The 23,901-nt window shown below is 38.5% G+C and overlaps 1 protein-coding gene across 1 annotated transcript in view; it reads right to left on the reverse strand.

Moving 5' to 3' along the window:
- Positions 1-23,901, reverse strand: part of LOC114935077 (multicopper oxidase 3-like) — a gene marked incomplete at its 3' end in the record, with an annotated part of 105,792 nt that overhangs the window by 41,286 nt on the left and 40,605 nt on the right. The window contains exon 3 of the mRNA XM_085483354.1: positions 12,514-12,671. Within this exon, the coding sequence (XP_085339480.1) occupies positions 12,514-12,671 (158 nt within the window). The remainder of the gene's footprint in view (positions 1-12,513; positions 12,672-23,901) is intronic.

Consider the following 23,901-nt stretch of genomic DNA (forward strand, 5'->3'; position numbering starts at 1 on the left):
GAATATTACGTTGTTCAATTAAATAGTTTAGTCTATGGTTCATTGTGATTAATCAAAGATTAATTTTAGTGGATAATTATTTTCAAGCAATAAATTAATTACTAGCTCTAAATTTTTCTTATAAAATTCTGGATCTGACAATAAAAAGGCTCGATCAACAAGTCCCATTATTGTATTTCTTTTTTGACTCATAGGGTGTTGAGAAAGAAAATTCAGATATCTACCGGAAAACATTTTTTTATGATACCAATCGTATATAATGTAATTATTTTTTAATATCAATGTTAAGTCGAAAAAATTAATTTTATTATTATCTTGAATCTCAAGAGTAAACTGGATTCTTTCATGAAAGGAATTAAATACATTCAAAGTGTGATCTATGGAATCCGACGGAACAGCCATTATTATATCATCAACGTATCGAAAATATATAGATGAATTAAACTTTAGTAGTTGTAGAGCTTTATTTTCCAAGTCCTGTAGTACTATATCCGCTATGATAGGAGATAAAGGAGAACCCATTGGTGTGCCGACTGTCGATAAAAAACATTGTTGAATGTAAAAAACGTAAAATTTAATACGAGGCTTACTCCAATTAAAAATTCAGACTTAGGAAGATTGCACTTATTCTCAATATATTGCCATCTACTGGAAACACTCTCGAGAGCCAAATCGATAGGTATGTTAGTAAAAAGTGAGATAACGTCAAGAGATAAAAATTTGTAGTCATCTTAGATGTAAACATCAGAAATTTTGTTAACCATATCGAAACTACAATATTTTCTATGTGGCTATTACAGACCGGGAAACAATTATTCATAATTTGGTGTAAATATAATGCTAATTGATATAAAGGAGTATTTATAGAGGATACAATTAGTCTAAACGGACAATTTTCTTTGTGGATTTTTGGTAAACCGTAAGCTCTCGGTAATGTTCCCTCACTGAAAGACAAAGATCGATATGTCTGCACCGAAATGTAATTGTTATTTTTCCATCTCATAAGTAAGTCATGTAGGTTCGAAATTAATTTTTTAATCGGATCCTTATTTAAAACTAAATAAGTTTCATCATCACTCAAAATGTCTTCAACTCTCTCAATATATTTATCTCTATCTAATGCCATAGTTATGTTACCCTTATCTGGGAATTATAATCTAATGACATTTATAAGTAATTTGTTGTAAAATTTTATTAACCTCTAATTTTAATTGTATACGCTGAAGAAGGTTGGAAAAGACAACCGAAACGTTTGAACAAATTTACTTTTGTCTGTTATTTAATATGTTATACATCCTTTCACAAATAAATTATTAATTGATAGAATTTAATTAGCTCTTGTTGCCTTTTAATTGTTGATTAATTTATTAAAAAGCTATTACAAATTATATTAACATTATTTATTGTTAAAGAATAAATGCTATATATTGTATATGTATGTATTACAAAATTAAGATTAAGTTATACCTGAAAGTAATAGCTGATAAGTGTGTGTGTGTGTGTGTGTGTGTGTGTGTGTGTGTGTGTGTGTGTGTGTGTGTGTGTAACGATACGGCCCGCGCCGCGAAGCCGCGTTCATAAGATATCTATATATATATATATATAAAATTAAGATTTAGAAAGACAGGGCCAACTATAACGAGCATATTAAATTAGTGAGAGATGTAATGTCAACACATAATTGATTTATTTCTTAGTAGATACAATGATAATAAAAATAAAAATAATAAAACGTTTCGGCTGTTACCTCAGCCTTCTTCAGTAAATATAAAAACAATAAAAATTCTTTTAAGAAAAATTATGACATATTACGCATTAGAGTCTATTTTTTAATGAACATTTTGGTTTAATAAGTCGATGAATTTAAATTGGGTTACGCTTATAACATTTATTAAATTAGATATTTTTTCTAATCGGCTAACCATTTTTTAGTTAAGATGGTAAACTTTTTGATTATGTCAAAAAACATGTAAACGAGTTCCCTGTTGTTAGTAGAACAGGTTGACGGTCCATTACACGTCATCAATTCTTTTGAACATTATTAGTTAAAATTATCGTCAGAACCGCTTGATATGAGAATTGAAAACAATTAGATGTTATCCAGCATCAAAAAGTTAGTCCTCATCATCTAGGATATTTCCGAGTAAGTTCGTTATTGCAGTATATTTCACCGTGATTGTCTAAGTATATTTTTATTTTTTCGGTATATTAATTTATATTAATAAGTTATTTTTTATGTGAAAGATCTTAATTGTGATTAGAATTGCTTACTTAAATTGATGAGTAGTCAAGATTCCGCCAAGTTGATGTGTTCACTATACAAAGTCACAGTATGATGTGTCGAGTTCAAACTGTGACTCCTATTATTATTATTATTTATTTATTAGATAATTCTTCTAGAATGTCAAAATATGACTCGTCAAGCATATCGGTATCTTTTTTTAGGTTTAGACCGTTTTTTTGTTCCTTTATATGGATCATTTCAGAAACATTTCTCTTCTGGAAATTAGATTCGGAATCTAAAATTTTTATGTCTTCCCAATTAAATGAGTGTTGGTAATTAAGAATATGTTCCGAGATGACCGAATGCTTTGACGAATCTAACTTTATATTATTTACATGTTCTTTAACTCTCGTTTTAAGTTGTCTTTTGGTTTGGCCAACATATGTCGCATCGCAATCGTGACATGAGATCTTATAAACAACATTGGAATTAGTTGAAAATTGATTTTTATCTTTATGAACCTTGATAAAACGATTGAGTTTATCAAGACAACGATAACCTATAGTCATTTCTGTTTTTTTGATAGTTGATGCGATTTTGTCAGAAATGCTATTCACATAAGGAATAACAAAGAAATTCTTTTTTTCATTATCTCCATCTATTTTAGGAACCTTAGTAATATTATTATCATTAGTCAAGATATTTAGTTTGGAATTAATAAGATACTTAATTCTTTGATTAATAGCGGAGAAAATAAATTCTAAAGGATCATTAGATGTTATCTCTCTCTTCACTAATGTACCTATCAACCTTGCGATTAACAGTGTTAATAATAGATGGGAGTATATTAAGTCACAGACAAAAATTCCAAAAGAACAATTTATTAAATGTATAGAATTTGTTCTGTCATCTACATATTTTACATTTAACAATATAATTTATAAACAAATTTTCGGCACCTCCATGGGATCACCATTATCGCCCATAATAGCTGACTTAATAATGGAAGATTTGGAAAATTCTGTTCTTGACTTGATTAATATCGACATCCCATTTTATTATAGATACGTTGATGATATCATTATGACAGTTCCTGAAGAGAAGGTTGATTTGATTGTGGATTCTTTTAACAAATACCATGACAGACTCAAATTCACATTGGAATATGAGGATAACCGTTGTTTAAATTTCTTAGATGTATCATTGAAATTAATTAACAATACCATTTTTGTTGATTGGTTTCAGAAAAAAACATTTTCTGGAAGAACTCTTTCCTATTACTCTAACCATCCTTTCTGCCAAAAAAAGGCATTATTTATAACTTAGTAGATAGAGCTCTTCTTCTTTCACATCCAGAATTCCATAATAAGAATATAAATTCAATTATAACTATTTTACGTAACAACGGTTATCCTTTAGAATTTATTTTCTCCGCTATTAATCAAAGAATTAAGTATCTTATTAATTCTAAACTAAATATCTTGACTAATGATAATAATATTACTAAGGTTCCTAAAATAGATGGAGATAATGAAAAAAAGAATTTCTTTGTTATTCCTTATGTGAATAGCATTTCTGACAAAATCGCATCAACTATCAAAAAAACAGAAATGACTATAGGTTATCGTTGTCTTGATAAACTCAATCGTTTTATCAAGGTTCATAAAGATAAAAATCAATTTTCAACTAATTCCAATGTTGTTTATAAGATCTCATGTCACGATTGCGATGCGACATATGTTGGCCAAACCAAAAGACAACTTAAAACGAGAGTTAAAGAACATGTAAATAATATAAAGTTAGATTCGTCAAAGCATTCGGTCATCTCGGAACATATTCTTAATTACCAACACTCATTTAATTGGGAAGACATAAAAATTTTAGATTCCGAATCTAATTTCCAGAAGAGAAATGTTTCTGAAATGATCCATATAAAGGAACAAAAAAACGGTCTAAACCTAAAAAAAGATACCGATATGCTTGACGAGTCATATTTTGACATTCTAGAAGAATTATCTAATAAATAAATAATAATAATAATAGGAGTCACAGTTTGAACTCGACACATCATACTGTGACTTTGTATAGTGAACACATCAACTTGGCGGAATCTTGACTACTCATCAATTTAAGTAAGCAATTCTAATCACAATTAAGATCTTTCACATAAAAAATAACTTATTAATATAAATTAATATACCGAAAAAATAAAAATATACTTAGACAATCACGGTGAAATATACTGCAATGACGAACTTACTCGGAAATATCCTTGATGATGGGGACTAACTTTTTGATGCTGGATAACATCTAATTGTTTTCAATTCTCATATCAAGCGGTTCTGACGATAATTTTAACTAATAATGTTCAAAAGAATTGATGACGTGGAATGGACCGTCAACCTGTTCTACTAACAACAGGGAACTCGTTTACATGTTTTTTGACATAATCAAAAAGTTTACCATCTTAACTAAAAAATGGTTAGCCGATTAGAAAAAATATCTAATTTAATAAATGTTATAAGCGTAACCCAATTTAAATTCATCGACTTATTAAACCAAAATGTTCATTAAAAAATAGACTCTAATGCGTAATATGTCATAATTTTTCTTAAAAGAATTTTTATTGTTTTTATATTTACTGAAGAAGGCTGAGGTAACAGCCGAAACGTTTTATTATTTTTATTTTTATTATCATTGTATCTACTAAGAAATAAATCAATTATGTGTTGACATTACATCTCTCACTAATTTAATATGCTCGTTATAGTTGGCCCTGTCTTTCTAAATCTTAATTTTATAATATCACACGAGCCTTGTCTTTAAATATATATATATATATATAATACCGGTATAACTATACGTACACATGCCGCGCGAAAAGTACCATTAGGATTATCTCTTCTTTCACGCGCCGCGTTAATTAGGGAATTAGATCGAAAAATTCCGAACGATCAAAGACGATCGATCTGAATAAAAAGCTCGCGTGAAACCGGGAAGATACATTCCGCTCCGTACCGTCTTCCGACAGCTACCCGCTCCGGAGATCAGGGGTGCCTTGTCTCGTGTGGGTGAGTACCACTTACGAAGTCACTCCGAGCGTCTCCTCAATTAACTCTTTCCCGCCTATATCCTCCACCGACATCGGCCGTAAAATCCAGAGGTTGGGAGTTCTCCGCCTTTGTCGGGGGTTCCCGCAGCCGAGTGCCTAACGCAATATCCTCGGATAAAAGAAAAGGGAATCAACGCGATGTAAATACCGCGAACCGAACATCCGTTTCACAGAGCCGCAGCGCTCTCCCTCTCTCTCTCTCTCTCTCTCTCTCTCGGCTCTCTCCCTCTCTCTCTTTCTTCCTCTCTCTCCTTCTCTCTCTCTCCCTCTTTCTCCCTTTCTCTCCCTCTCTCTCCCTCTCTCTCTCTCTCGGCGCGCAGAAGAGAGAGAACCGCGACATGATACAGCAACACGCGGACCGCACCACTCCCCGTACCGCGCTGCGCTGCGCCGGGGAAACGAAAATAAACACGGCCATACGGATTTAAAGACCCAGTTCTTTAAATTCTACATTCCGATCGCCGAAACACTTTGATAAGCCGTCGTTACGCGCTACCGATTAAATCTCGCGCAATTAATAAGCAACTTGGCGCATTGTTTTACAGAGCACATAATCGCCGCACCTGTAGATACACCGCTGCACCGACCCGCACACCGCCATACACGAACACACGAATTTATGTACAGCTAGATATATACCTCCGCATATATTTACATTAGCACGCGTCCGTACACGCATTCAACTGTACATTTATACTCGTATTTATACACGCATCCGCTCACATTTATACGCATACATTCGTTCTCATATATTTGGCATACATTTATACTTGCATTCATACACGCACCCGCACACATTTATACGCACCCATTTATACGCACCCATTTATACGCATACATTCGTTCTCATATATTCGGAACACATTTATATTTGCATTCATATACGCACCCGCACACATTTATACGCACCCATTTATACGCATACATTTGTTCTCATATATTCGGCATACATTTATACTTGCATTAATACACGCACCCGCACACATTTATACGTACACATTCGTTTTCATACACTCGGCATACATTTATACTTGTATTTATATACGCATCCGCACATAGTTATACGCGCATCCGATCGCACATACCTTCGCGTACAATTGTAATAACACCCGCGTTTGCATACATACTCGCATACCAATATTATATACACTGCGATTACGCACACGCCCATACACACACACACACGCACACGCACACACACACACACACACATACACGAGCAGAGGTGATACTGCTACGTAGCTAAGTCTTCTATCCCCGGGTGGCGGATAGGGGAATGCTCGCTGCTGCATTTTGCGACAGAGAGTAGGGGTGAAATAAAATAGCTTCCGCGGACCCAAACGTCCCCAAAGCCAAGGTGTTAAGATGCCAAGGATTGGAAGGCGTCGGGGTAGTGACGTCGCATACAGTTTTTCTGGGGCACCAGATCTAACCCCAGTTGTATATAATGACTTTACTCCTGCAACCGGAGCGCTGCAGGAGTGAACCGATACTTCCCTGGATACTTGTGGGAACAGAATGAAGGAAAATTCAAATAAAAAACAAGATGTGGATAAAAGAGATAAAACCGGGCATCATGCTCAACAAGCAACACTGAATGTAAGTGCCGACATAAAGAGAACACAGGCGTGGGATCGCCTCGGAAGGCTCATCGACGAGCTACACGAGTTCACCCAACCCAGGGCAAAGAGATCAAAACTAGGGTAGCTGGCATCGGCAGTGCCTACAAGAGGCTGAAAATGTTAGAAGAGACACGAGCACTGCATCAACGCCCTGCTCCCTCGGTTTCGGAAGTGGTATGCATACCAATAACGCCGCGTGGTCGGACATTTACCAATACAACGGCAAAGGACACGGCAGAGGAAGACAATGAATCCATTGCTGGAGACAAGCGCATGATCCGAACAGCAAAACGCAGAAACCGAGTGTCACCGGGATTGGCGCTAAAAGAGACCAAAAAGAGGAAGGAGATAGAACAAACTCTACTCTTCAAGGTAGCAAACCAGCCCCCCGGGATCTTGAGCTGGCAGCAGGTAAAGAATAGGAAAAATCAACAACAGCGCACAAAGCAACCTTCGGAGGGACCCCAACTGAAGAAGCAGTGGATACCTGTAACAAGACCTAACGCACTTATTGTCCGTCCAAGGGACAAACAGAAGTACGCTGAGATACTCTGTCGGATTAAGAAAGATGTCCCTGACGATCAAGCCCGTTCTTCGGTTGATAAGATCCGCAAAACAGCCACTGGAAATCTATTAATCATCCTGACCAAGAAAAACACAGATGGAGGCCATGGTCTGCAAAAAACCATAGCAAATCTACTTGGAGAGGAAACTGAGATAGTCAGCAAGGGGTCACAAATGGATCTCGAGATCATAGACCTCGATGAAATTACAATGAAACAGGATGTCCTGGATGCCCTGCAAAAGGCAGCTGGCAAGGAGGGCGTCACCTTAGACGCCATTAAGTACTTGCGCAAGGCTTACGGAGGCATCGGTGACACTACCCGTGACGATTGCAAAGAAGATCATTGGTGAACACGGCAAGATCCGGATAGGCTGGGTCAACTGCCGAATAAGGATGGAGAGACCTATCAAATGCTTTAAGTGCTGGCGCTATGGACATCTGGCCGCCAATTGTAGGAGCGAAGTCGACCGAACCAAATTCTGCGTTAAGTGCGGAGAAGCTGTCCACAAAGTCATTGACTGCAAAAACAGTGCTCGGTGCGCCCTGTGCGTCTAAAAGGGAAACACGGAGAACTGTGCTCATGTTGCTGGTGGTTTTAGATGCTCAGACTACAGAGAGGCACTCCGGAGAAGAGGGAATAAACCATAATGCGGGTACTACAACTAAATCTCAATTATTGTGAAGCCGCACATGATTTGCTAATGCAGACTGTGCGTAAGCTACAACTAGATGTTGCGATCATCTCGGAGCCATACAAACATCTTGATACTCAAGGCTACATGCTAGCGCCGGAGCCGTCATTTGGCGGTTTCCCGATTCAGGGTGGTGTCAACGGAGAGGCTGGCTTTGTCGTTGCCAAACTTAACGGAATTTATTTCTACAGCTGCTATGCTCCACCTAGCCTCATTCTTGATGAATTTACAGACTTTCTGGATAGACTTATTGACGATGTGAAGCGGCACTCCCCAATGGCAATCGCTGGGGACTTCAATGCCTGGGCAGTCGACTGGGGCAGTAAGGAGACTAATGCAAGAGGACAGGCCCTGTTCGAAGCAGTGTCTGCGCTGAACATTGTACTCTTAAATAGTGGCGACAAACCGACATTTAGTAGGAGAAAGGCGAGCTCAATTGTGGACCTCACTTTTGTGAGCAGCAGCCTTGCAAAGGGAAATTGCTCTTGGCAGGTGACGGATATCTGCACCGCCAGTGATCACGACGCGATACTCTGAAAGATACACACTGGTCGGAGAATTGGACTAGCACTCAAGAAGACGAGGTCGAATTTGGCCATTTTCCAACTCAATTGGTTGGAAAATGGGCAAATTCGACCTCGACTCATTCTTCATTGCTCTGAATGACCGCCCGATCAGTGGTAAAAATGCTACGTAGAAGGCAGACAACATTATGATGAGAGTTACCGAGGCTTGCGATGCCAGTATGCCATGGAAACGCAGTAGAAACCGGATGCCACCGGTGGAATGGTACGATCGCTGTTTTCCGTAGAGAGTGCGTAACGGCGAGAAGATCATCACAGCGTAGACGAAGGAAATCAAACTCGGAGGATTTGGAAGCAAAGTACAAGGAGGCACGTCAAAACCTTCATAAGGCAATCAAATGCAGCAAGAGGCGGTGCTGGAATGAGCTTCTGCACGAAGTTGAAAGCGACCCATGGGGCAGACCGTACAGGGTGGTTATGACACGGCTCAAAAATCAACCAAAGTCTACCGTCGACTTGCCCCGAGCTCCTGGGGAGGATCGTCACAGCATTGTTTCCTCAAGGGGAACTCCGCTGCCACAAAGAATTCTACCAGGCCGAGGCGATTCCACAAGTCACAAGGGAGCAACTGATGGATGCCTGTGGCAAAGTAAGGAATGCCAAGGCTCCAGGCCCAGATGGAGTACCAAACATCGCGCTGAGGGCAGCTATCAAAGCAGCACCAAAGTTATTCCAGGACGTATACAGTACCTGTCTTCAGAAGGGCACCTTCCCTGCCAGATAGAAGCAGCAAAGATTAGTGCTCCTCCTCAAGAGGAAGAATCCGCCGAATAAACCTTCATCCTATTGCCCGCTATGTATGCTAGACACAGCTGGGAAAATCCTAGAGCGTATCATTCATAGGAGAATAGAAGCAGTAGTCGATCCACTATTAGATGAAAGCCAATATGGTTTCCGTAAGGGTCGTTCCACCCTTGATGCCATTGGCCTCGTAGTCAACACAGCCAAGGAAGCAATCTCAGGGACGAGATGGAAAGGAGGTACAAAAAAGTACTGCCTAGTGGCAACACTGGATATTAAGAACGCCTTCAACTCAGCTAATTGGAATTGTATCATGGAGGCCCTTAGCAGGATGTGTGTACCAGGATACTTACGGAGGATGGTAAGTAGCTTTATTGGCAGAGTTCTCAAGTATGACACGGAGAACGGCCCCAAAAAATATAGAGTCACTAGGGGAGGGGGTCCCTCAGGGCTCGGTGCTGGATCTACTTTTGTGGAACATAATGTATGATGGGCTGTTAAGATTGGACATACCATGCAGAGCTAGACTCGTGGCATTTGCGGACAATGTAGCCGTGGTTATTGTGGCAAAACACCTGGAGGAGATCAATTACATCTTTGATACAGTTTTCGAGAAGATCCGCCAGTGGATGGACACCGTTGGACTGAAACTGGCAGAACACAAAACGGAGGCAATGCTCATTACCAGTACGAAACAAGCGGAAACAATCACTCTACATGTCGGAGATCACGAACTCACATCCCAACCGTATCTTCGGTATCTAGGGGTAATGATCGATGCCCGGCTAAACTTTAAGCAACAAGTTGAGTATGCAGGTAGCAAGGCGTCCGAGGTCAGAATCATCCTATCCCGACTAATGCCCAACGTAGGAGGCCCAAAGCAAAGAAGAAGAGCGCTATTGTCATCAGTGGTCACGTCCGTGTTAACGTACGGCATTATCATCTGAGCTGATGCACTGCAGAGACAGGAAGCAAGGCGAAAAGTGGCACCCGGCTGAGTGCCTTAAGAGTTACCAGTGCATATTGCACGGTCTCTGATGATGCAGCGTGTGTCATTGCCGGGATGCTACCCTTAGAACTACTAGCGCAAGAACGTCGATCCCTCTACCGGCGGAAAGGATCAAAAAGCCCAACAGAGCTGAGAATTGAGGAGAGAGGAAACAGCATACGCAGGTGGCAGCTGTTGTGGAATGCTTCGATCAAAGGGAGATGGACGTATCGCCTGATTTCACAGTTGGCAAGTTGGTTGAACCATAACCACGGTGAGGTAAACTACTACCTGACACAGATGATCTCAGGACATGAGTGCTACCGAGCCTATCTTCACAGGTTTAAGAAAGAAGACTGCGGAGTGTTCAATCTGTCCAACCAGGAGTCGATGAAAATCCAGAGCATGTATTCTTTACATGCCCACGCTTTAACACTTACCGCAGCATTTCAGAGACTGCTCTTAGAAATAAGATCCTGCCCGAGAACATAGTAAAGACTATGCTTTCATCAGAGGCAGCGTGGGAAGCAACAAGCACATTTGCTACGAAGGTTCTCCAAGAACTTCGTCGAACAGATAAAGAGAGAGCAAAGACCAGAAAAACCTGAGAGAAAAAAAAGTTATAATCTCAAACATCGAAAGGAAAAGCCAAGGCTAGATTCTCCCTCCGCGAAGTAATGCCTAGCGGCGATCCCACGGGGGAAACAGAAGCAGAAGAGAGAGAGAAGGTTTTTAGTCGGTATGGGAAAACCGAGTCCGACATACCAGGCATATAACATCTTGGCCTGACGATACGTAAAAGTATTTTCCTCCTCTGGGGAAAAAACACACACACAGAGAGAGATGGAGGGAAAGGGAGAGGAAGAGGGAGGAAGAAAGAGAGAGGGAGAGAGGGAGGGGGAGAGCGGGAGAGGGAGAAAGGAATAAATGAAAGGGGAGGGAAGAGAGGTAAAGGGGAGGAAGGGAGAGAGGGAAGGGGAGGGAGGGAAAAAGAGGGAGGGAGAGAGAAGGAAGGATAGGAGGAGAGAGGGGAGAGAGAGAGAGAGAGTGCGAATGCGAATGCGAACCCCGAGAGACTTAGCGGCGCAAAGGATATTATTAATGCGTTTTATTTTTACTTTTTTTATGTAAAATTTTGGGAGCATTGTCGAGAGGTAGAAAGTACGTGATTCTTGAAGAAGGATTATCGAGGACAAAAACGACAGAAAACAGCAAACTGCAGTATCTCGCGTACTGTTATATTTTGTCGGCTCTGCTGAAATCTTAGCAACGTCTGTTCGTTTTATATTGTAATTATCTTTTGCTCGGCAAATTTTACATTGAATCAATTCTTTTGTATTATTATTTTGTAAAACCCATTACACGCTATTTTCGAATTTTCTGACTACCGAAATTATATTTCTTTTGATTTTTTTGTAATTTGACAATTATCCGATTTACATTTTATGATATAGTGTTTTTCTCTTTTCTTTTTCAGTATTGTAATAAATCGAAAATATTTTACATTACACGCTTGCGTCTTCTTTATTTTATGTTTCTTTGTGTTGTTACGCCTCAATACCGGATAATCCGCGTATTGTTAATTTCGCGTATACTTTGAGTTAACGAATCATTAAGTCTTTCGCAGCAACCACACTCTGCTCCTCTGCTGTTAGATGAGCAGCCGGCCCGTTGCGGAACTTACGGCTGGATTATCGCGTTAGTCCGTGTGTCACAAATTGACACGTGAAAGACCGTGTCTGGCGCCCAGAAATTCGAGTAATTTCGCATATCCGTCGGCTGGCGTTCTGCTGCGGTACGCGCGGAGCGACCACTATCTTAGTTCACGCGTGTAATAATTATCTTCAAAGAATAAAAATAATTCTTTCTTTTTAGACGTTGACCTCTGCTCGCCGCATTTGCTCCTGGGCGAGAAAAGTCTTTGCAATATATATATATATATATATATATATATATATAAATTATATTATAAAAATGAGTTATACCTGAAAGTATTAGCTGACAAAATTGGACATTGTGTCAGATATGGTACACCATCATAATATTGAGATCCATATTGAAAGATTCCATGCCAATGTATAGTTGCTTCAAGACCTTCGGCTTCGTTTTGTAAGTCAATGATAAGACGGTCATTTCTGCAAACCTTGAAAACAGTGTTCATATTTATATAAAGTGTCAAATTGTAATCAATTCACTGAAGTATTTTAAAAAACTATATCAATATTTCTTTTCTTATGGTTTAATACTTTGTATTTATATTTTGTGCTTTCGAGAGAGAGAAATAATTTATATCTAATTAAGGACTTCTAAAAAATAAAAGAAATATAGATAATTTAAAACAATTAAACTAGGATTTTTCTCACAAACGACAGTAAGATATATATATAAAATTCATAAATGGTATCTTTATGATGTCCCTGTTAAATTGGCCTAGAAATGTGTAACAACCCCTTTCGTGAGGGCTCGGATAGCCTAGCCAGGATCGGGGCTCAAGAAAGGCCCAAGATTGACAGAACTCCGCGGTTTTGATATAAAAATAAATTGAATTTATTTTAAAACATTAAAGTAATATCAATACAATACGAAAAAATATAATCAGAACGTGAGTGATATAAAATATAATACAAAAAGAATACAATCGGAACACATATAATACCAAAGACTATAATACTATAATCAGAACGCGAGTAACGCAAAAAAAGTACGATCGGAACGCGAGTAATACAACATATAATACAAAAGAATATAATATAGAATAGTATAATCAGACAAAATAATACCAACAAATTTAATCGGAACGCGAAAACTACGAAATAACATAAAATACAATAGAATACGGATTACTTAAATCGGATGCGGTTTCGGTGTACACACGGATTTATGCGATCGGTCGAAAACGGTGTAACTATATCTATCAGATGTCGTGGACCATTAATACGGCCGGGGCGGATCGATATTTCGGCGCGAGTAGAGGTACTAAAAATGATAGCCGCGGGGGCACTCGCGGGGGTAACATAAAACCGCGAATATAACAAATCGCCGGTGCAGAACGCATACGCGTCACTAATAGTGATATCTCCACTCGAAGGAAAGACGCTCTCTCGGCGAGAGAGAGTAGGCGGTGCGTTAATAAGAGCGCGAAAAAAATCTCGAATTCTAAATAATTACTTGCAGGCGATGTACCACGGTCGTCCTGCGGGTAGTAGGATGCACCGACCTGTTGCAATTCAGCAACGCAAGGGACGTCAGCTTCTCTTGAGAAGTCGGTGCAGTAATGTTTATAAGAGAGAGAGAGGGGGGAGAAGGAGAAGGAGACGGAAAGGGTGGGAGGGAGAGGGAGAGAGAGCGAGAGAGGGAGAGAGGAAGGAGGGAGGAGGAAAGGAGAGAGAGGAAGAGAGGGGGAAAAAGGGGGAGAGAGAAAGAAAATTGGAGAGAGAGAAGGAGAGAGGGAGAGAGAGAAAGTTGGAGAGAGAGAAGGGGAGAGGGAGAAAATTGTAAAAAGGGAGGAAGAGAAAGACGGGGGAAAGGGAGGAGAGGGGGAGAGGGGGAGAGAGAGAGAAAGAGAGAGGGAGAGAGAGAGCTTAATTTATTTGCGCTCTGGGAGCAAGTCCCTTCAAGCGCCTATTAAAATCTTACAAAAAGAAAGAAAATACATAAGCATACATTACAAGTGTGTGTGTAGAACGTATGTGTGTATGTGTGTGTGTGTATATGTGCTTGTGTCAGTGTATGTTATGTATATCACATAATTTATGCATGCTTGATGCTTCAGGTACAAAATTTATGTATAAGCATATGTGAGTGATGTTGCACAATAGAAATTCATTTATAGATGTTCTAGACTAAGTCTCAAGTAAAAGAAATCAACAAAATAATAGAATATAAAATAAGGAGCACACTTTCTTGGGTGGGTAAGAGAACACAAGCGGCGTACTACGGGTCAATTGCTAGTAAATGCGCATAGAGTAAACGTTTAAAATCAGTTGCCGTCCGCACGCCTCTAATGGAAAGCGGCAAGTTGTTTTAGAGTCTAATCGAAACAGAAACGAAGGATTGTCTGTACAACTCAGTACGACACTGCGGAGGAATCAAAGAATCCTTAGATGACCGTGTGTCTCTAGCAGAAAATTGGGCCCTGTGATTAAGTTTGTCGTACAAATAATAAGGTAGACCTGTTAGTAAAAGATTGAAAAGCAGGCAGCATACAAAGTAAGTCCACCTCTCATCAACCTTTAGCATACGCGAATCTTTGTAAAAGTGTGATGTACTCGTCCCTTCTTGCATTGACGATAAATCTTATGCACGCATTCAAGGCCCTTTGAATCTTTAGATTCTGCTCAGATGTCAAGTCGGTGAAAGCAGCACAACAGTAGTCCACATGCGAAAGAATCAGTGTGGTAACCAGTCGAGATCTTAGTGCAGCCGGGAAGAGATGTTTACAGAGCTTCGGACGATAGAGGGCCGACCTGATCTCTGCCTGATGTAGGATGTAGCCGACAATATGTCAGCTGCTCGATCTCTGACAACCTGAGTACGATTTGTCAAGTAGAAGTAGATCCATGTCAACGTTGAGTCGGAAAAATTTAGATTTTTTAGTTTTCTCACGAGTCAGATGATCAACTCCGTCGAACGTTTTGAAGAAATCAAAAAAGACAGACACGGTAATCATTCTTCGATCAGCCGCACACCTGATCTCCTCCAGTGTACGGACCAAACAGGTTTGGGTAGAATGATGCCTTCGATAAGCAGATTGATAAGGATCAAGCAGGTTGGCCCCATCAAGATAGTCACATATCTGCTCACAGGCAGCACGCTTCAAAATTTTAGATAGCGTAGGCAGTATAAAGATCGGCCGATAGTGCTGTGACATCGTAGGATTCTTAATTTTCGGAATAGGGCAGATGAGAGCCGTCTTCCAAGCAGTCGGGAACGCTCCATTCTGCAAGGAGAAGTTAAGCAGATGCTCCAGTATCGGTAGAACCGCGATCATGATGAGCCTAATATATTTAAGCGAAATGCCATCCAGACCAACCGCATTAGATGAAGCTCTGGCTAGCAATTTAGATATAACTCGTGGTGTGATGTAGCTCCAATAAAAACTACCCTCGACATACGTTCCCTTGAAAAGTGCTGAAAAAGAAGGCCCACGGTCAGTCCCATCCTCTCCCCTTGCATTACCCACAAAAAACTCATTAAGGCTATTCACTGATATGGAAAGGCCAGCATCAGAGTTTTTGGCCCTGATCAGTCTTAGATATCGCAGGGTACCCCAGATATCATTTGTTCTATCCAGGTCACTAAAGAGGTTGAGATAGTATTCTTTTTTTGCAATCCGTATTATATTCTGGGTCTTGTTTCGTAGTATCTTATATTTATCATAATCTTGACTCTTCCTGCTTCTCCGCCAAACTCTTCTAGCTAGGTTCCTACCCCGCATATATTGACGTATATGTTCCGTCAACCAGGGGGCAGAAAAGTTCCTGAAGTTACGTCTCCTTAGAGGTGCACGGGTATCTAACAGTTCAAGTAGTTTGAAGTTGAAAAAATTGATCTTTTCATCCATGGAAGCAGCCGAAAAAAAAACCGCTCCAATCCAAGTCACGCACATCCTGCTGTAGTGCCGTCACATCAAGGGCATTCTAATCTCTACAGATAATGGACCCATTCGACGATTAACCTTGACGGCATACTTAATGTAGATCAGATCATGGGCTGACAAGAAGGGAACACCATGCTGTCCATACTCCACCAGCTTCTTCCCATCATCATTAATGCACAGATCCAAGAGCGTGCTTGAGTTCCTAAGATGGTGAGTAGGGTCAAACGGCACAAAAAACAGACTGGATGAGGCAACAAGGGTGTTGAGTTGCTGACTGTCAAAGGTACACTGGAGAAGATCAGCATTGAAATCTCCCATAATGATGGAGTGCGCATAGTTCGTCTGCAAATCAAGAAACCTGTGAAAGATAATATTTGTCAAGATAACCTATATTAGGTAGTCTGTAGACAACGTAACCAAGAGTAACCTAGCGGCGTACTTGAGTATAATTTCCGCAATAATAAACTCAGGCTTGCCAGCTGGAGACCCAGAAGAATCTGCTAGGACATTGGCCTGTAGTGTGTCCGTCAGGTATAATGAAACTCCTCCCCCCCCCTAATACATCTGTCGCATCTATAAAGAGTATAGCCAGGTAGCCTAATCATATCATCAGTGATATCCTGTCTGAGCCACGTTTCAGACATACAGATAGCCTGGTAATCAGCCTTGATGAAATGAAGTCAGAATTCATCATATTGTGCAAACAAAAACTGACAATTTACATGACATAGCGTGAAGTCCTCTGAAAGATCCAGCCATCTACCCATAATTGATGTTAGCAATTTTATCTTTTATTCTTTTAAATAGGATAGGGCATAACCTTCCATTGGTGGCCTTATACGCAAAGTCCATGTTAGCCTGCTCATTGGAACCATTCCTCTTACAATTTGCGCATGCCGGCGATCTATTCCTTGCATCGCAGTCCCTCATCTCGTGCTTTCCCGCACAGAAACCGCAAAAAGGCCGTGACATGTTGTGTTTGAAATGAAGTTTTCTAAAGTGAATATGATTGTTATGCCGGTACGGATTAGGAAAATTTTCTGGAGGACGGCCGAATTCTAAAAGCATAGGTCGGAAAGAATGGCCTAAATTATTAATAAATTGATACATTCAATATATTCTTTCTTCAGATTGAGAATGTAATAAGATTCAAATATTTATCAAAATTACTCATTACAAGAGTATAATATTTCTACGAGAGTATTCAAGTATTTATTCAAACTTACTCTCCACAAGAGTACGAAGACTTCCGGTTAGTTTTATTTGAGCGGGATCCTAGCGGGGTCTTAGCGCGCGGTGCAATAGCTCACATCCTGATAGCCCACGACAAATTTAACATAATTCCCGATAGCCCACATATCTTTAACATACATCTTGATAGCACACAAAATAAATCACGCACTATCTCAATAGCGTATCAAGTAATACGCGCATTATTCCAATAGCACACATAATGCCGATGGCGCACGAAATGTTGGATGCATTATCCCGATTTTAATGAGTTTTCAATATATTGTAGAGCATTGAAAAATATTAGAGCCGTATTTTTTTAAGCTGCGTATCTCGACGTTTAAAAGATAAAACACCTCCTTGAAAATAATCAGTTTTCTATTTCTGAACTAATACCGTTAAAACGGGAAAAAATATAAAAAAAAGTTTTAAATAAAAACCAAGATAAATTATTAATTGTCAGTCTAAATTAAAAACAAAGTTGTTAAGTAATTGATCATAAATATGACTATAGATGAATATCTTTATTTTAGCGACGTTTCGACCCTAAATTGAATCCTTATCCAGTTTAGTTTTAATATACAAAAAATTATTTGTTAGACATATTTGCGATTAGAGACATCAATTTCATCATGCTTATGTTAATCTTTGATTTTGCGAATACAGTTAATGACGATCGAATTTTTACTTGAATTAGTTATTTAACGTTTAATAATTTTTAATTTAGAACCTTACAAATTGATATGTCTCTAATCGCAAATATGTCTAACAAATAATTTTTTGTATATTAAAACTAAGCTGAAAAAAGACCCAATTTAGGGTCGCATGTCGCTAAAATAAAGATATTCATAGAGTCAGTGTGGTCAATTACTTAACAACCTTGATTTCAAATGGGCAACAAGAGCCAAATCGCGGATGACAATGCGTTATCCTAACGAAACTAAATAATTTTTCGTTAGAAATAAATACCGGTGCACAAGGCACCAAATTTTTACTTGGACACGGCCAAGATTTTAAATATGAAATAATCTCATATTTTGAGATTTAATTTCAATACCCCTTTAACCCCCCTACGGAAAATAAATAAATGAATGCAAGAGAAAAATATAGATCCAAAAATCGCTGAATCGGGAATCGAACCCGAGACCTTTCGCTTGCCGGGCGACTGCTCTTCCAGCTGAGCTATTCAGATCCTTTCGATTCTATACTTTTCTCTGTTATATATATTAATGTTGGTAAACAAACGCATTTTTTAAGCCAGCGTGTATCAAATATAAGAGTTTTAACAAGGCTCTGTAATATAAATATAAATTTAACGTATAAGACGATTCCCGATTCAGCGATTTTCGGATCTATATTTTTCTCTTGCATTCATTTATTTATTTTCCGTAGGGGGGAAAAATTTTATAGTTTTTAATGTTTTTTAAAACAGTGCAATCAAATTTTTCAAACATGTCTAATTTTTCGAAATTTTCCCTCCTCCATAATTTTTAAAATAATTAAAAAAAAAGTTTTTATAACAATTTTGAAAGTCCATTTAATGCTAATCATATTTAATAAAGTTGTATTTCAACATCACATTTTTCAGAAATAAGCTGGAAACACCTCTATACGTGCTCCATTCGTCGAGTTATCTGCCAAATGTTCGCTACTTGTGATCATCATTTTTCTTCATACTCTCACAGAAAGAATGAATTATCAATAAAAAATGTATATATTATAATTTATACATATATATATTATTTACATTTTTTAATATATCCTTATTTTCAACTGTTATTTTTGTAAAATTTAGAAATTTTATAATGACAAAAAATTAAAAAATATTGAATGTCACCAAATTCATCTGCATCTATACGCGCGTGCGTGCGTGTGTGTGTGTGTGTGTATGTGTTATAATATTATGTTTCCACAATGCAATTTTTATAACATCGTGTGTTGTAGAAGCGTCAAATGTAGCTATAAGCGTCGTTTTTACAATTTAATGTGTATGAGAAATTCTTTTTAATTTTTCCAATTTATTACTATCTTCATTGATTTGCTCCTCTTATCGTCGTAGTTGTATTGATATAACTTTTCTGAATTTTAGTCTAATTCCTTCAAGTAATCTTGGTTTGGTTTTTGCACTTCTCCAGTATTCTACAGCTTGTCTTTTATAATTACTTGATATTGTTGCATCAACAGAACTGCAAATAACATCTTCCGGAAGGTATACTGTTTAGAAATCTCGCGCGAGTGGTCGGGTTGTCGCGTCGGCGGCTGCTTGACCCTGCGCTTGCGCTCCTCCGTTAATGGCTTTCCGTCTCTCAACCAGCGGCGCTGGTAACGCTTCTTCTCCCTCTTGGCTACGCTTGGTCGTCTTTGTCGTTCGTTCGTAGTAGCCATCCTGTCTGTGTCGTTTCAGTTGAGCTACATATTTTATTCTCTTGTTTAAAGTCAAGTTTGCAAGTTGATTTATCAACATTGAGTACATCTCATTCTTTGGAATTCCGTCTCTCAACAGCTACTATTCCTCGAGTTCAAATCAAAACAGAGATGTAATACAAGGAAGACGGAAAGTCTTTAAGGCGAGGCTGCCTACCACCAGAGTGTATCCGAGACGAGCACAAGGGCTTCTGGCTGGTCTTGGTTTTAATTCGCAGATTTTAGATCACTTTCAATCTCCTTAGGTTCAGGAAACCTTTCTAATCTAAAGAGATTAATCTGACGAATATCGCAGAAGCCCCGTTCTTTCTATGTATTTTCACGTTATTTTCTGTCTCCCAAGGTACGTGATTGTGCATCTCTGTAACTATTCATTGACTTTCAACCTGAGATCTTGGTTTATATTCTAACCTCAGGATGTCGGAGTTTCTTTTCAGATCGAATTAGTTATTCAGTTTTTTTCTTTTATTATAAGAGTACATTCTAATTATTTTGATTATTATTATTTATTTATTTCAGCAACACATTATATTCTATATACATATATATGTATATATACATATGTATATATATATACATATATATATGTGTATATATAAATATATACAAGGTGTCCCAGAATGGGCGAACCACCCGCAAGATACAGATAGAGTAGATTAGCCTTCCATTGTTACTTGATACTAGGCGCGCCGACGAAGCGGTGGGAGGATCGCTTTGCGCCGCGCGCTCGTACCGGGCGCCGATTGGCTTATCTTTTATAATTAATATTTCTTTAACTATTGCGAAAATCGCAAAATGGTACAGGACTTTTTTATTCAGTTTAACCTACTCTATCTTGCGGGTGGTTCGCCCATTTTGGGACACCCTGTATATGTTAAGCGTTTACTTTGGGAAAAAAATTTCGGGCGAATACATATTTTGGAGACTTTTGTATACTTTGGGGTCAGGTCTCAAAGTATCCATATATTAAATGTATGATTTGGGGACATTACGTATATATATTAAACACATAATTCGAGGTCACTAACAGATGGCGCCACTAATACTGAAAATAGAGTATTTTCCGCCTGAGAACGATGCATAATATTCCCTATTTGTCTTGCACAAGAGATAATTAAAATCAAGTTTAGGAAAATTATTTACAAATAATAAAGCATTTAATGTAAGAGAAAGTAATAATTTATAAGTTCTCAGATTCCTTAATTTCGCAATAACATCGCGTTTGGCTCTGTGGCCGAGAAGGAGGTGTATATCGTATTTTAAATTAAAAGAGCCGATCTAATATTCTTATTATAATTTATAAGTTGTATAAATGTATGATCTCAAATGATGCATTTGTCTTATAACCATATAGTATATAAAACATAGGATTTATTTTGCAACATGCCGTCAACTTGCATTATATACGTTGCTTTCAAAGTAGAGATATTGATTTTGTTTTTTTAACATATAAAGAGTGTTTCAAAAGTTTCGGGCCACTTGAATATTTCGAAAACTAAACATGGTAGAAAAAAACGTTTCCAATAAAACTTGTAGGGCTTATTATAAGACATTTATTAGTGACCTCGACTCTTTGACCTTTGGGTCAAATTTAGAGGTCATTTCATAGTCAACCTAATTTCTTAAAATGGAACCCTCCATTTTTTTACATATTTCTTTAGTTCTTTTTTTTATTCTTTTATCTCGAGAACATTCAAAAACACTATAATAAAATTATTTTTTATGAAGTACTCTCTGAGTTAAAAAGATTAGAAGTTAACAACTTTTTGACAAAATGTAAAATATTCTATTTTCGGTAATCATAACTTAATATTTTTTAAATCCTAGTTATTAATAACATTAATATTTTTTGCACAATATAATAAGATCAATCAATTAGTTTTAAAGAAAATAGATAATTGTTAAAAAAATTGTAATATTCAAAATACAGCTGCATACTTCTTTTTATAAGCAACTTCGTGTTTTTTTTTGCATCAATTCATTGTGTTCTATAGGGCATTCTAGGTCTATCCTTCTCATCTGATACATGGAGATAGAATGATAGAATGAATTAAACGTGAGTAAAAAAGTCCGTTTTGCAACAAAATCACTTGCACATAGCGCACTATCGTTTTTCGTAGAACGTTCCTTTGTTTCACTGTGCGCTGTGTATCAAGTTACAGCGGCTTGTTTCATCTTGTGGCGCGCTTCTGTTTGCGGATTGACTGATCTTTTTAAATTAATTTCTTGTTAATTATTTTGAAAGTAGCTAAATGGAGGACCTTTTATGCAGTTTAACCTGTTATATTTCTTCAATGGATAGAGCAATTGACTTGAGACACTCTGTACAAGGTTTGTGACCAAAGTGACTTCAATGTATGCGTTGTATAATTTATAAATAATTTATAATTTTTAAGTTTTATTTTAATATTTTTTAATATTTTTTAAATTATATTGTTTATTGATTTTATGCATTTTTATTGTGTTTGCCGTTTGTGATCACCGATATATTTGAGACGGTACCAAATTGTAATGTACGGTGTTGGACATAGGAGGAGGAGGTGGAGGTCAGCTCGACACTCAATGTGCTAACGTTTTCTTCTACCACAATATAATAATTGATAATTGAAGAAATAAATTCATTTTATAAATCTTATTATTATACAGAGTGTCTCATCAAATCAATCGCTTTATCCGTTATAGAAATAAAACGGGTTAAACTGAATAAAAAATCATATATATGTATATATGTCGTAAGCATATAACGGGGACAAAATCTCAAGCGTATGTACATGTATGCTTTGGGGATATTTCTATACTTTGGGGATATACATCAAACTATACACATATCAAACACGCGTGGTTCGCAGACAATCTCATATCAGGAGACGCGGTAGTGTCTCCGGCCATGTTCAAACCCTAAAAGACCTTAAAAGGCACTACAAGTCTCCTTATCCTGCACCATCAAAGTCCATTTTTTGGGGGTGTAGAACTACTAAAATATAAAAAATTTTGAATTGCACGTAACATAACCTGAAAGGCGGCATCGCCACGAGTAATTTGAGCCAAGAAAAAATAAAATCGGTCAAGCCGTTCCGGAGATACAAGCGGTCAAAAAGTGACGTTTTTCATGAAAAATTAAGAAACGTCGTCTTCTTCTTCTTCTTCTTCTTCTTCTTCTCTGTCCGCGTCCGCTGACGTCATCAGGATTATATATATATATAAATCTCTTCTCACCTTTCACTCACACCTCCCTCAACTTCCACCCACCCCTTTCCCTCCCACATCCCGCCCCCACCCCCACCCCCACTCCCACCCCTCTTTCGCCCTAACTCACCCTCTTTTGTCCTATTTTTTCAGTCTTTTTGTTCTCTCTCACCCTCTGTTGTCCTCTTTCACCCTCTTTCGTCCTCTTTCACCATCTTTCGCCTCTTTCACCCTCTTTCGTCCTCTTTCGTCCTCTTTCACCATCTGTCGCCTCTTTCACCCTCTTTCGTCCTCTCTCACCCTCTTTCATTCTCTCTCACTCTTTCATCCTCTTTCACTCTCTTTCGTCCTCTTTCACCCTCTTTCGCCCTCTTTCACCCTCTTTCGTCCTCTCACCCTCTTTCGTCCTCTTTCACCCTTTTTCGTCCTCTCTCACCCTCTTTCGTCCTCTTTCACCCTCTTTCGTCCTTTTTCACCATCTTTCGCCTCTTTCACCCTCTTTCGTCCTCTCTCACCCTCTTTCATTCTCTCTCACTCTTTCATCCTCTTTCACTCTCTTTCGTCCTCTTTCACCCTCTTTCACCCTCTTTCGTCCTCTTTCGTCCTCTCACCCTCTTTCACCCTCTTTCGTCCTCTCTCACCCTCTTTCGTCCTCTTTCACCCTATTTCGCCCTCTTTCACCCTCTTTCGTCCTCTTTCGTCCTCTTTCACCCTCTTTCGTCCTCTCTCACCCTTTTTCGACCTCTTTCACCCTCTTTCGTCCTCTTTCACTCTCCTTTGTCTTCTCTCACTCTCTTTCATTTTTTTTCACCCTATTTCATTCTCTTTCACCCTCTTTCGTCCTCTTTCACTCTCCTTCGTCCTCTCTCACCCTCTTTCATTCTGTCTCACCCTCTTTCATTCTGTCTCACCCTCTTTCATTCCCTCTCACCCT

The sequence above is a fragment of the Nylanderia fulva genome, unplaced genomic scaffold (genome assembly GCF_048542155.1).
Source record: "Nylanderia fulva isolate GAGA-0341 unplaced genomic scaffold, ASM4854215v1 Scaffold246, whole genome shotgun sequence".
Taxonomy (NCBI): domain Eukaryota; kingdom Metazoa; phylum Arthropoda; class Insecta; order Hymenoptera; family Formicidae; genus Nylanderia; species Nylanderia fulva.